The sequence below is a fragment of the Rhinopithecus bieti genome, unplaced genomic scaffold (genome assembly GCF_001698545.2).
Source record: "Rhinopithecus bieti isolate Rb0 unplaced genomic scaffold, ASM169854v2 scaffold_5341, whole genome shotgun sequence".
Taxonomy (NCBI): Eukaryota; Metazoa; Chordata; class Mammalia; order Primates; family Cercopithecidae; genus Rhinopithecus; species Rhinopithecus bieti.
The window spans coordinates 442,088-457,567 of record NW_016804835.1 but is presented as its reverse complement, the minus strand read 5'-3'; the positions used below and the strand labels follow the sequence as shown (position 1 = coordinate 457,567).

The window sequence follows — 15,480 nt, the reverse complement described above, 5'->3', positions numbered from 1 at the left end:
AAAATTCACGCTTATTTTACCTTTTATCTTTTATTTCTGATACCTGATAAATATTATTTTTTCTTATTGTTTATCTACCATTATGGACCTGTGTAGTGTATCCCAAAGCACAAATAAATAAAAAAAATCATTGGAGTTACTTTTTGCCCACTATTACTGAATATGTATGATTTTTTAAAAATTCTGAATTGCCGTAAATTATATCTCATCTCACATGTCCCAAATAACAGTATTCTCGTAGGAGAAGATGGTGTCTATTCTCTAAGATAGTGGCACTGGAATTATGTATCTATATTACCAGTCACACCCATCTGTGTTTCAGAGATATGAAAAACATGGACCTTTGCCACAAGGTTTTTAAAAATTAATTCCTTTACTGACCCCAATATTTAAATATATACCTTCCTGCACTTGATGTGTACCCAAGACAGATATTTTTAAAATCCCAAGGTTTAAATATACCATGTACCTCATTTGAGATCATGCATTTATTTGCCATCCTAATGCAATAAGGTGAAATTCAGTTTTTTCCAATGCAGAAATTAAATGTGCTTGGATTTAAAGCAAAAGAGAAGGAACATTTGACTTATAAATATATGTGAGAATATTTCCACTTTGGGACTATTACCTTTTAACAAAATGAATCTTGATTTATATAAAAATACCAAGAGATGGAAAAAAGAAAAGGGGGGGAAACAAACCCTGAATCTTGTTTTATTATAGGCTTTTGGCTTAAAAGTATATTTTCTTTTCTAATTCTTCTCGTCACAATTTGTTTTAGCCAAATACAGGCAAAACCAAATCTTAATAAAAATGGACCAAGATTTCATATTGCATAAATTTAACTTCTAGAGTTCAATCACACGGAACTAATTTAGTTATCTGATTCATTAATTGCACTACTCCATTCTCTCAATATATTAAATTTGTGTCTGTGGTTTGATATCACCTCTCAAATATGCAACTACTCCAAACATACAGGGTTTTATTGACTATCAATCATTATTAAATTGATTTCATTCTCTGTCACGTTTATTCCTATTTTCCAGAATAAGTTAATATGTCTGAAAAATGTAAATCCAAATAAATGAGAAGCATTTCTGAAGTAGGTCTTAGTACTGTAGTGTCTGTGAATCTGTTTTATCACCCACCGCCTCCTATCAGAAGCTGTATGTGATGGCGTATATACTCACCTTGTTTTGAATTATCTCTTTTCGCTATGTCACTAGAGCAGTTTTGTGATCTTTCACTCTGCCTGAAGTTAGTAGCCTACTTTTCTCTAATCCCTTGATCATGTCAGCATTCTGTAGAGAGGTGTAGATTTCAGAGTTTGTTTAAATTCTGAAAATGTAATTGATGGCAATGCTAATAACCATGGACATGTTTGAATAACAGTGTGTGATAGGCATAAACTTTAAACCTTACCTAATGTTCTGAAAATACTTCTATATTCAGTAAGGCATTTTCAGTTGGAAGCATATTTAAGATTTTCTTTCCCACACAAAACTAACGATGATATACAAACAGTATGGAAATTCCATGTTAATAGTCTCTTTAGAAATGTGGCAGGATACATTTGAGATTCAGAATGCAGTTCAGTTTCATGTTTTGATTTACGCATGCCAAATTATGAATTTCTGTGGAATCGCGGACCCATGAAAGAAACCCAACTTAAATATAATCTGGCTTTCAGCTCGAAGTTACTAGCAGCATAGTTTAGAAATGCCTCAATAAGTACAATCCAAATTGAATGCATATGTTTCCCTAGTTCCAAATATTCATGTTTTTTTTTTTTAGCATTTTCCGGAAAAAAAAAAAAAAAAAAAAGAGTCTAGGAATTCATCTTCAGTTCCTGTCATCAAACTTTTTAGACAATTATTTGTGTTAATCAGTGACTTTTTTGATGCAAAAACTTTGTGCACGTTATTCCTTATGCAAAGTTGCAAAGCAGGTATTTTTTTAAAGGATCACACTGAGACATAGTATAAAATAAGAAGGGGGATCAATAAGATGGATATAGGTCCTGGGCTTGATCGCCAGGCCAGTGGAACTTCATGCCACCTTCTTCCTCAGATAGAGGTAATTCTTGGGCAGCAGGTTGGATGTAAAGAGTGGATCTGAGGACCAAAAGGAGGTCAAAATTCAAAAAGGATGGCCAATCTAAGCTATTACGAATAGGTAGAGAACAAACATAGACAATATCAGAGATTTTATAAAAAAAAAAAAAGTAAAGATTTCACAGAGTAAAATCATATTGAGAAATATATAAGTAGAAAATGGTTCATTGACCTTGTTTGAAATACCTAAAAACTAGTGACAGTAACAAGAATAGGAGAGTTGTTAAGAAAGTATGAGTAATTCCTGCTTGGTTTTGTTATTTTTATTCAGCAATGGGCAGGCCAAATAATCTGAATTACGAGGCAGATGGAAGGGTCAAGAGTTCAGGATTAATAAAGGAAGATGGTTAAATCAATAATTGCCAGAATTTCTGTTGCACAGGAAGATCAACAAGTCAAAAAGAAGAGCTTCAGGAGATTCTGGCTGTAGGGAAAGGGATGACTTTGTTGAAGACCACTGGGTCAGTGGCCAAGCATGTTCTAGTAGCCAATAGGAAGAACATATAATCTGTACCTTTTCCCTGTTCTTATTAAGCTTTGCAGTAGTCATGTGGGTTCCTGTACTGAAGACGTCTTTTGTAAGAGATAAAGGGAAGGCCTACAAGACTTCGGGAAAATAGGAAAACAACCTTAGTGGAGCTATGCCACCTGAATGCTGCTGCTAAGGACATGTGATCATTTTTATGACCCCAGTTAACTAAAAGAACCTTCACTAGTCCCCATTCAGTTAGCAGAGAAGGAAAATAACTGAGAAATTTTGTGGTGGACAAACATTCATAAGACCCTGCAGTGTACCCAGTAGGAGTCAGGAACGCAGAGCTTTTCAACTGAAATGTGGCAGGATACATTTGAGATTCAGAATGCAGTTCAGTTTTGTGTTTTGATTTATGCATGCCCAATTATGAATTTCTGTGAAATCGCTGATCAAGGAGCCATCAGTGTAATGAGGGACACAGATGAGTAAACCAACAGTTAGGCAGTTGCATGTATCAGAACCATTGTGAACAGGTGAACCTTTCTCTAGGTGCTTTATGTTTCATCTTGGGCACCGTTAGCCAATATAATTAGAACTGGTTTAAAAGAGCATGTTACTTACAGTAACAGTCCGTGGGTTATCAGTGTTTGGAAGTAGCCCTTGACCCTGGCCATGGGGAGCACAATTACACTGAGGACAAGCTGAGCATAAAGTCAACAACATAAGTGTATGGCATGATCTGTTCATGAGTCTTCTTAATAGTAGTTACTGCTTTTTGACCCTTCATTGTGTGGTAGGCATTGCACTAAGCCCTCATTCGCTGATTTCATCATCGGAAGCCATGCAAATATGAATTTTCACGGTCTAAAATCCAGGCATGGTAGCTCATGGTACCATAGCTCATGGTAGCTCTGTAATTGCAGCACTTTGGAAGGCCAAGACAGGAGGATTACTTGAGGCCAGGAGTTCCAGACCAGCCTGGGCATCACAGTGAGACCCCATCTCTGCCAAAAATTTAAAAAATTAACCAGGCATGGGGCCAGTACCTTAGTGCCAGCTGCTCGAGAGGCTGAGGAGAGAGGATTACTTGTGCCCTGGAGTTTGAGACTGCAATGAGCCGTGATCATGCACTGCACTGCAGCCTGGGCAATAGAGTGAGACCCTGTCTCTAAAATAAATAAATAGGCCTTCTTTCACTTGTATTTTATTTCTGTTACCCATTTCCAATGAGTTATAGAGTACAGTCTATTTCATTTATATATTCAGCAGACATTTGTGAAGTGCCATTTATGAGCCAGATACTATAAATAAGACATGTCTAGCCTTGCCCTTAAGAAGCCCACATCCTAGGGATGGATAGGCAGAAATGTAACAAGGTACTACAGACTCTAACAGCTGTGTGCATGGCAATGGGAGAGGACAAAGAAGAACACAGCATTCTCACCAATAAAGAACATCTCTCAGAGTTGTGGAGTGTTCCTCAAGCCCCTATATGTCTAAAATAAGGGTAGCTTTGGGTTGAACCTATGAAATTGCTTTTCTTGCAGGTCAAAAATGGTTGTACTTTGTCTATTTCCTGACTCAACCTAAATAGTTTCTCTCTCATAACTCAGCTTGTCCTGTGTTCGATTTATGGACAAATGGTATAGTTGTGCCACTAAATACATGTCCAGCCATGTCAGAATAGATTTCTTTACCATCTCTTTGATAGTATATGAGAACAAAACCAAATTTTTTCAAGTTTTTAAGACTCTCTTTTAAATTACAGATATTAATGAATGTGAACATCCAGGGCTCTGTGGTCCTCAAGGGGAGTGCCTAAACACAGAGGGCTCTTTCCACTGTGTCTGCCAACAGGGTTTCTCAATCTCTGCAGATGGCCGTACGTGTGAAGGTAAGATAAAGCATACGAAATCGTATTGTTGTGTGATGAGAGAGGAGATTGCTTTCACTTATACGAAAACTTGAAGACACTAAGAGGTATTGCATAATTCAGAGCCTCAAAGCGCGTATGCATCAAAGTAAACCATACCTGAAAGCATAGCTCAGGGGTTGCTGGGATTTACGAACAGGATAACCTAAGGTTATGATGATAAAAGCATCCACAGATGGCTCCACGACAGGTACTGAATTAATGAGTTGAAATGTGCAGGGACTGATAGGAGACATGTGAGAGACCCAAAGGAAAACCATGAAAACTTCCCTTTCCCCTGGGAGTCTGCCTCTTTTCGTTGTGCTTCATGTAGATCGTCTTGATCATTCTGTTTATAAAAAATGCCTTGTGGCCAGGTACGGTGGCTCGCGTCAGCACTTTTGGAGGCCGAGGCAAGCAGATCACTTGAGGCCAGGAGTTCAAGACCAGCCTGGCCAATGTGGTGAAATCTCGTGTCTACTAAATATACAAAAATTAACTGCACGTGGTGGTGGGTACCTGTGATCCCAGCTACTTGGGAGGCTGAGGCAGGAGAATCGCTATAACCCAGGAGGCAGAGGCTGCAGTGAGCTGAGATTGCACCATTGCACTGCAGCCTGGGCGACAAGAGGAAGACTCCGTCTAAAAAAAAAACAAAAAAACAAAAAAAGAATGTCTTGCTTGATTTTTCTGTATCACTGCGAACAAATCTTCTAGAATTCTCCCCCTAATATCCTTATTTCCAAGGCAGTATATTTACTTACCTATCAATATTTATTATCTCCTAAAAGCTAATTAAGTTGTAAGATGTTAAGATCATGCTGTTGGCTTCCTACTTACAACCTCTTTATGTTTGCAAGAATACAGCACTGATTATTTTCATAAGATTTGTGTTCTTGATGATCTATTATAGCTTGCTAAATGGAGGAATAATTTACCTGAACCATTTTAAAAGTAAACTGGAAAGATTCCCATCATTGTAATTTCTAGATCTCTTTTGAGAATCTAGATTATTGAAACTCAGCTATATTTTAAAGAAGTCAATTGCAAAAGTTTTGTTCTGGGTCTAACATAGTACCCAGATTCTTTGCTCTAAAAATTAGTGCAACAGGAAGTATCTGCTCTCCTTGCTAGTACCAGAATGGAACCAAGCCGAGTGCCAGCAACCAGGTTCATCTGAAACTAATTATTATATTGGGAGAAATAAACGGATCTTATAAAGAGCCGAAGATTGTTGAAATGACTCTCCTGCTGAGCAGACAAAACATGGACACCAGATTTGACTTGCATTGGGAGAGAGAGAGTTCAGGGTGGGATTGAGCAAACAGATTGAGGGGTTTGGAAGGGATAGGAAGTTGAGAAATGGAGGAAAGTATCATAATAATGTGGGTGATGAGAGATTTACAAGAAATCCATGCTTCAGTGCTTCAAGTTTTATGTTAATTTTATATTTAGGGCTTTGAGACCAGAGCTTTTAGAAAAGACACTCCATGAATGCATACATTCTTCTGCAGAGATTACACTATTCCTCAACTTGAGGGATAGGGTACAAGCCCATCTGAGTCACTGATGAAACAGATTTGCAGAATTCCTAAACTCCAGAAAGATGCAGGTTTGCTGCTTTGCTTAGCTCTAAATCATGGATGGTAAAGGCTTGCTTCACTAAAAAATGGTCTCTGGTATAACTACTGATGGTTGTGCCATGCAAAATTATATTCAGAAGAAAAGCATAAGTGACCTCAAGTGCTCACTAGTCAAAGCTGTTGTTCCAAAAGAATATACTAAACGTAAATATATTCACATTTATTTTGTCTTTTGCACTTGCTATTTAATTCTGTACTTTTTTAACACAGATTTCTGCAACTTGAGAGTTACATAATCACTATAATTTAGTTGCAGCTCTAATTTTGTTGGTCATTGACTTGGCAAAGACTTGAATTTAAAAATGTGGTTTTAGAAAACTTGTAATGCTTTATAAATTACTGCACTCATTGAGTATACTCTTTGTGACACTTGGTCCATACTGCCTTGACTCCAGAAACTGTACAATTTTATAAGTAATGAAATACAAGTTAGGATATTATGTTGGTATTATACATGGTAGTGTAACTAGAAATCTCCATAATTATTATGCATGTTATTCTCTTTCTGGAATAAGTTCTGCATGGATTTTATTTTTTATGGGCTTAATCCAATATTCTAAATTGATCCAAATTTTCTTTTGTTAGACTCAGTCTGAAACTTATGGCAGTAGTGCTATGTCCTGATTCTACCTCTGGCTGTGCTGCAGGACAAAGCCAGCTCGTGTGATCAGGATTCAGCAGTGAGGCTGATGTGTGATTGAAATTTAGTAGTGGAGCAGTTGTGCATAGTACTTGAATTAACACTGAGAAGCGGCTGGCATTCTTATCTCATGCCCATTTACTGATTTGCTTCTGAGCTTCTCTTCGAGGAGCTGAAGCTGTGTTGACACCAGGGCTGACCTGCCCTACTCTATGCAGGGCTAAATAACCCCCACATAGCTGAAGGAAGGAGGGCCCTTCCCTGATTTCCCATGACTTGGGGAAGTGTCAGCATCTGGTCGTAGTTAGTGAACCACAATGAAGAGGCAAACTCTGTCAACATGAATTGTCTTAAGTGTAGCATGGCAGCTTCTATAGAAATAAAAATGGCACCACTGGCTCCTTCCTTTCCCTTACATGTATAGGTTGAGTATTCCTAATCTGAAAATCCAAAATCTAAAGCACTCCAAATTCTACAACTTTGTGAGTGCAGATATGATGCTCCAAGGAAATGCTCATTGAGCATTTCAGGTTTTAGATTTTTGGATTAGGGATGCTCAACAGGTAAGAATAATGTACACATTCCAAAATTACCACCCCCCTCCCCCCCCCAAAAAAATCCCAAATCTGAAATACTTCTAGCCCTAAGCATTTTGGATAAGGGATACTCAATCTGTATATGGTACTCTGGGATACATACCTGGGAGAGGAAGGAGAAACACTGTGGTTCTCCCATATCAGATAAAGAATGGTGTAATTCACAGTTCAAGTAAAGTGGGAAGTAGGTGGTGGGTGAGCAGCTATTTATCATTTATTCACTCACATAACCAATATTTATTGAGTTCCTATCTGGTTCCAGGCCCTGTTCTGAGGGTAAAACGTACAATTCTTGCCTACCTGAAACCTACATTCCACTAGGGGAGTTGGGGATAAAGAAGCCAATGGTATGTGTAGGATACATTATGTATTTGTAACATAGCGTAGTTACCCTTTCTGGATATAAATAAGTGCAGAGTGTAACGTGTCATATATAATATAATGCACAGGATATTTTTTTAAAATCCCAGACTTAGACATCAGGAAATTACAGGGGAACAGCACTCTTTTGACTGACTTCTGCTACACTTCCCTTTCCTCTCTCAGTTATAGTTTATCTCCTTCTGCCACCTTCCTTTCATGCTATAGCCAGAGCTTTTATCTTGTGTATTAAAATAAAGAAAACTTTTTCTTTCACTCAGCTCATCGTTTTATGGTCCATTTGACCGTATCCATTTGTTTAGCAAAAAATCATAATTCTTTTGCCTTTTTTACTTTTACCCTTTTTTATTGTGGAATTTTAATTCACATGAAAAATACTCATCATCAAGCCTGGGCAACATAGCAAGGCCCTATCTCTACAAAAAAATTTTTTTCTTTTATTAGCTGGACATGGTGGCTTATGTCTATAGTCCCAGCTACTCAAGAGACTGAGGCGGGAGGATCGCTTGAGCCCAGGAGGTCAAGGCTGCAGTGAGCTATAGTTTCACCACTGTACTCCAGCCTGGGTGACAGAGCCAGACCCTGTCTCTGAAAAAAAAAAAAAAAACAAAATCTGGCCTCGCACGGTGGCTCACACCTGTAATCCCAGCACTTTGGGAGGCTAAGGCAGGTGGATCACCTGAGGTCAGGAGTTCGAGACCAGCCTGGCCAATATGGTGAACCCCATCTCTACTAAAATACAAAATTAGTTGAGTATGGTGGCGGGCACCTGTAATCCCAGCTACTCAGGTGGCTGAGGCAGGAGAATCACTTGAACCCAGGAGGCAGAGGTTGCAGTGAGCCGAGATTGTGCCATTGCACTCCAGCCTGGGCAACAAGAGTGAAACTACATCTCAAAAGGAAAAAAAAATCCTTATCATTGCATTCATAAGCTGACTTGAGATTCGGTTTCTTCATCATCAGTAGAATGTGTGCGGGAGAAGATTAGGGAAACTAGTGGTAGTCAGATTCCTAGGGGTCACCATGTCTGTCCCATGGCCCATGGGGAAAAACCTCCAGGTCTCTGACTTTGTGTCACCTCTTTTCCATGCCTCCTTCCTTGCTGCACGCGGCCAGGAACAACTGTGCTCTCTCAATCGTGTGCCCAGGCTGAGCAAGGACTTGTGTGACTGCAGTGGAATCGGCACACACCACATCTCTAGGCTCCCTGTGCACTCCATCCTGTTCACATGGTACAGCGGCCATGTTCATCTAGCAGGGACCCCAAGGAGCCCAGCCACACAGCCAGCAGCTTATAGGACCTGGGCAACTTTCCCTCCAGTGTTGGCCAGGCTTGGTTAGTCATGGCTAATTAGGCCTCCGAACCATGGCCAAAATCACTCCCTGAAGTATTGTCTTTTAGAAAGCATCCTCCTTCATTCCTTCATTTGATGGATATTTATTGTCTACCTGTGTGCCATCCACTGTTCTAGGTACTGGGGCCTTGTCGGTGAAGAACAACAAAAGATCCCTGCTTACTTGGAGGCAATAAACTAATAGATAACTAAGATGTTAGAAAGTGTGATAAAGGCCGGGCACGGTGGCTCACACCTGTCATCCCAGCACTTTGGGAGGCTGAGGCAGGTGGATCACTTGAGGTTAGGAGTTCCAGACCAGCTTGGTGAACATGGTGAAACCCTGTCTCTACTAAAAATACAAAAATTAGCTGGTTGTGGTGGTGGTGCATGCCTGTAATTCCAGCTACTCAAGAGGTTGACGCACGTGAATTGTTTGAACATGGGAAGTGGAGGTTTCCGTGAGCCAAGATCACACCACTACTCTCCAGCCTGGTGACAGAGCAAGACTGTCTCAGAAATAAAAAAAAAAAAGTGTGATAAACTCTATGAATAAAAAAGAAAAGGTAGAGCACAGTATGGGGCAGTATGGGGGACCTGAAGGGTAGAGCAAGAAGTGGGAAGCTGCTTTGATGCTAACTGGGATGGTCAGAATCGGCTATTCTGCTTCTGTAAGTGAAAGAAATACTAAAATTTTCTGTCTGAGTGAAGAAATGAAGCCATATGAAGTGCCTGTCATGTTCAAACTGGTCTTCTACTGGCTAAGTGATAAAAGCCCATCAATAAATAGGTAAGGGAGCATGAGATGGCAGCCGAGGACTTTCTTCCAACTGTCAACGTGAATTCTATTGTCCAGGCAAGAATGAAAAATCGGATACAGTACAACACCAAGAGTTGTAAACACTTGATGTAAACTATAGACTTCGGATGATAATGATATAAGAGTTCATCAGTCATAACAACCATCCAGTCTGGTGCAGGAGATTGGCAGTGGTAGATGCTGGGGGCTGGTGTGAGGGAGACAGGATATAAATGAAAACTCTCTGTGTAATCTTGTTGGGAACCTAAAACTGCTCTTAAAATAGAATCTTTTGAAAACTCAGACATATTTTGGCATTACCTTTTTTTTATTGGAAAGGAAAATGAAAACCTTTCATTTTATTAATAATTCTATATTCCACTCCTGTATTGTATTTTCCTCTCTTGGATGATGATGGTGTATTATTTCTCACTTTTCAAAATAATACCCTGGACTGAGTATGGGATCAGCAGCTTCTGCTCCTAGGTTTCAAAAAGAATTCTACTATTTGATTGAAAAATTGAGCACTGCAAGATTGGAAGGGGGCTTCTTGTCACATCTAACCTGAACTCTGACTCCCACAGTATACCCGAAGTATCCCCAAAGCGTTCAGGAATCAAGTCCTATTGCTAAACATCTACAGAGACTCTAATCCCATAACCTTCTTGGGTATTTACTGTAAATCACTCCTTGCTTACACGTTCATCTGAAATGGAAACTGGTAAAAATTGCCAGTTTGTTGACATGTCCTGAGAGTAGTGATATCACAACCGAGAGAAGATGGATTCAAACTCTCAGGCTAATTTTGTATTCATTGGGAACCAGAAAACGTAATAAAGACAACATTGCCAAATCAAAAAAGTAACAAATTGGGAGCAGACGTGGGGTTTGTTTTCACACTTTTAGGTCCCATTTTCTATGAACGGGGGAGAGTGAAAGCGTAAAGTCATGCACAGTGCCCCAAGGTAGTTGGTGGTTTTGTGGCATGGATATAGAACTTTCTATCTATCACCAAAGAGAAAATGTTTTTGAAAATGATTTAGCCAAGTGGGACGCTGAAGAACTCTGATGCAGTAATATGTTACATGTGGTGTGCTTAGCCCAAGATTTTCAGGTTTTTAGGAGTCTTCGGGTCTGAAACTGAAAACTCTACTAAGAGATGATGATTTTAGTATTTCTTAGTAGAGAGAATTTTAACAACAGAATCCACTCTCTTCCATGTGTGAAAAGAAAAAGGATCATACAACATTCTAGGTAAAGAAATAAAGTGGCTTCCAGCTATAAAAGCTACTGTTCACACTCACTCTTCCTGTGAATGTACTTCTGCAGAAGTGAGTGAAAATGGATGTTTAAATCATTAGGGAGAGAGCTGCGGAAATTTTTCTGGAATGAGTTGCTTTTGGACTTGAAATGCAGATTTTCCATGCATTGCTTGATTGTCTTCCATATATCAGCATTTGTGTAAAGAAATTCATAATAGTAGCAGAAAATTTGAGAGCTCTTCCTAAGCCCCCCCCTTTTTTTTTTTTTTTAATCACTGCTGACCTTTTCAAACCCCAGAGCTATGGAAATCATCTGTTCATAGAAGGAGAAGTAAACACTTTCCTTGCAGCCAAAAAAATAGGCACAAGACTGCCAGAAAGTGAAGTCTGTGACTAGGCTAGCTGACCCTGCATACCTTATACTGACATCCACTCGTGCTCTGGGCTCTGGGCTTCCTACGTCTATTTTGGTGACTCCTTTGATGTCAACAGCCCGAGTTCTTTTTAGATCGTGGAAGGTTATTGTAAGCAGTATTTCTGTACTTGAGACCTGAACTATAATGCTTCATACACGTATTCTGGAAACAGTTACTTTTTACACATCTGATAGAATATTAAGCGACTATCTTGGTCTCCCACTGTGAGTGGACTGGAGATACATTATATATCTGATTGCATGATTTTACTAAAACAGTGTCTAGTAATGTGTAATAGCATTCACTGAGTTCTTATTACAAGCCAGGCACTATGCTAAGTGCATTGCACCTGCCTTCTCATTTAATCTTCACAATAAACCTGTAAGTAGGTTAAGTATTAATTGGTTTGATTTTGGCTGCAACAAACAGCTTAGAATGAGGAAATTTATTATACGAATCAGAAGTATAGTACAAGATTGTTACCGCTTGCCTCCTGTCATCCCTATTTTAAGTGCTGTTTCCATAGTGAACCGGTTTCTGACCATCCTTTCTCAGATTCACTCACCCTGTAATGAATGAATTCACTTCCTGTTCTTTTTTTTTTTTTTTTTTTTTTTGCTTTTTTATTTCTTTACCACCTTATTCTACTTCTTTACCTTGTTTATTGTTTGTCACACTCCATTGCTAGACTTTAAGGCCAGTGAAATAGGGATTGTTTTCTGTATTTTTTACAGCTCTGTATGCCATTGGGAATACAGACGCTACTCAATTTGTGATAGGGTTATGTCCTCATAACCTATATGAGGTTACATGAAAATAAATGGAAAGTCAAAAATGCATCAAGTACACCTAACCTACCAAACATTATAGCTTAGCCTAGCTTGCTTCTAGCGTGTTCTAAACATGCTCAGAACACTTACACTAGCCTATAGTTAGGCAAAACCATCTAGTACAAAAAAAAAAAAAAAAAAACAATTTTATAATAAAGTGTTGAATATCTCATGTAATTTATTGTACTGAAAGTGAACAACAGAATGGTTGTATGGGAACACGAAGTACAGTTTCTACTGAATGCATATTGCTCTTGTACCATCATAAAGTAAAAAAATCAGCCGGGCACGGTAGCTCATCCCTGTAATCCCAGCACTTTGGGAGGCCGAGGCAGGCAGATCACCTGAGGTCGGGAGTTTGAGACCAGCCTGACCAACATGATGAAACCGCATCTCTACTAAAAATGCAGAAAATGACCCAGACGTGGCATGCACCTGTAGTCCAGCTACTTGGGAGGCTGAGGAAGGAGAATCACATGAGCCTGAGAGGCAGAGGTTGCAGTGAGCTCAGATCACACCATTGCATTTCAGCCTGGGTGACAGAGCAAGACTCCATCTCAAAACAAACAAACAAACAAACAATAAGTCCTAAGTGAAACTATCCTAGGTTGGAGACCATCTATAATCAGTTGGGGCACAATATGTATTTGGCAAATGAATCAAGGGAGAAAGGGACAGTCTGTAGCTCATCCTGGACTACTAGGAAACGTTCTTAATAAGATTACTCCAAACTGAATGTGATGTACACTTCTGTGAAGCCTTCCCTATTTTTTGAAGACTTGATTCTCTAATGCACACCCTGCATAACTAGTGGGTGTAGTAGTGGTTAAGAAGTTATGCTGGTGAGTTTGGGTACATGGGCTGGAGCTCTTATTCCAGCACTTCCAAGCTGTGTGAACTTGGATAAGTTACTAAACCTTGAGTGCTTCAGTTCCCCCTCTGTACAGTAAGGATAATAATAGCTCCCAAATGGAGTCGATGTGTGTTGGCAAGTATCTGCTGAGAATGGAGTAGCCCATGGAACATACTCAATGAATGTGAGCTGTTGTTACTATTTTAGCACTTCTTACACTAGTACCTTAGTTATAGCAGTCCTTCCTTATCTGCAGTTTTACTTCATGTGATTTTAGTTACCATGGTCAACCACAGCCTACAAATATTACAGTATTTTTAGAGAGACTACAATCACATAACTTTTGTTACAGTATATTGTTACAATTGTCCTGTTTTATTATTACTATTCTTACTCTGCCTAATTTATAAATTAAACTTTATCATAGGTATGTATGTATATATGTATATATGTATGTATGGGGGAAAAAACATAGTATATATATGGTTCAGTAATATTTGCAGTTCCAGGCATCCACTGGGGATTTTGGAACATATCCTCCACCAATGAAAAGGAATGACTATATTGTCATTGGTTTCCTTACTATGTGACCATCTAAAAGGAGGGAAACATTTAACAACTATTTTATTTTTGTATTGTGAATGCTTACAACATATATAACATGCAGATTAAATAAGTATTTGTGAATGGAATTGTGTGGTATTTCCAAGTTCATGTCCTGATATTGATGATTACTATATTCTATCTTTTTTTTTTTTTTTTTTTTTTTTTTGAAACGGAGTCTCCTTCCGTCGCCCACGCTGGAGTGCAGTACCGAGATCTTGGCTCACTGCAATCTCCACCTCCCAGGTTCAAGTGATTCTCCTGCCTCAGGCTCCCGAGTAGCTGGGATTACAGGCTTGTGCCACCATACCCGGCTAATTTTTTTTTGTTTTGTTTTTAGTAGGGATGGGGTTTCACTCTGTTAGCCAGGATGGTCTCTATCTTCTGACCTTGTAATCTATCCACCTCGGCCTCCCAAAGTGCTGAGATTACAGGCGTGAGCCACCGTGCCTGGCCTCTATTTTTAAATCCCGAATTTATTTTAAATCATATACAACATAGTATAGTAACTCATTTATATATAATGTGCTTTAATTCTTCACCCTTTGTTTTTCCTAAGAGTTTCATATGACTCTTTTCCATTCACCCACGAAGTAGTTCCAGCTTTAAGTCTTTCCGTGTATCAAGGGCTAGTAAGCTGACAGCCAGCACTGATGCTTGTTTGCATTTGAACATTGGCGCTGTTATTTCTAGAGGTACACTGTCTATTTTCTGTGGTTTTATAACTGATCTTTCTTGGCCTTCTATTTGAATACAGAAAGAGAAAAATTAGAATAGTGAAGAAAGTGAGAATTTTTTGGCTGATTTTATGTTGCCTCTGAGGCCTAAGTGTCAAAAAGATGAATCTGGGGTTTGATATGTTTGGCCTGTGTGTAAGGCTTTCTCCCAGTCCTCACTGGCAGCACCTTTTAGTGTAAGAAAAGCTATATGAAAAGAGAAAGTGTACAGCATGGATCTAAATTTAGAAGACATTTATTTTTCTTAATCCCAGATATAAATATATAAAACTATTACATTAATTCCAAGACTATCCAATGGTTATATATAATTATGTAAAGACAAAGTAATAGAGCATTTTGAAAACTTAGAACAGTATAAAAAAATGTATATTTCACATTTATCTTTTGTGAGTAATTAGAAGAAATTTGCAAATGAAGTTAAGATTTTCCCTTAATGTATAAAGAACTTTTTCTGAACATCGTGGAATTTATTTATAGTGGAGCTAAAACAATCCACTTTTTTAAGATTGTTCCTTGTATCATAGTAAACTGTAATTCTCTACCTACAGGAGTAGAAAGGTGGATTTTGGGGGCTTTCTTTTTTTCCTTTAAAAATTTTAGAAGTATTTCTTTTCTATAACAAATTCAAATCTTCCTCATATACTTTTTCTGCTTTATACACTGTCAGCCCGTAATAGAAAGAAATAGGAAGAAAATGTCTTTAAATTTAGAAATACACTTTGATTCTCTTTCTGTAGAGAATCACAGATGACTTATAGTGTCTACAGATTTTGCTTTTGTTAAAAAAAAAACACTTTTGTGTTTCATTAAATATATACTACTTTTCGATCTAATTCAGAATATTGCTTTAAAATGTCCCAGATACTCAGTTTTGAATTT

At 38.5% G+C, this 15,480-nt stretch overlaps 1 protein-coding gene across 12 annotated transcripts in view; it reads left to right on the top strand.

Annotated features, from left to right (window-relative positions):
* Positions 1 to 15,480, top strand: part of LTBP1 (latent transforming growth factor beta binding protein 1) — a 456,087-nt gene that overhangs the window by 363,388 nt on the left and 77,219 nt on the right. For all 12 annotated transcript variants that reach the window (XM_017870629.1, XM_017870628.1, XM_017870625.1 and 9 more), the window contains one exon: positions 4,361 to 4,486. In XM_017870629.1, coding sequence (XP_017726118.1) covers positions 4,361 to 4,486 — 126 coding nt within the window. The remainder of the gene's footprint in view (positions 1 to 4,360; positions 4,487 to 15,480) is intronic.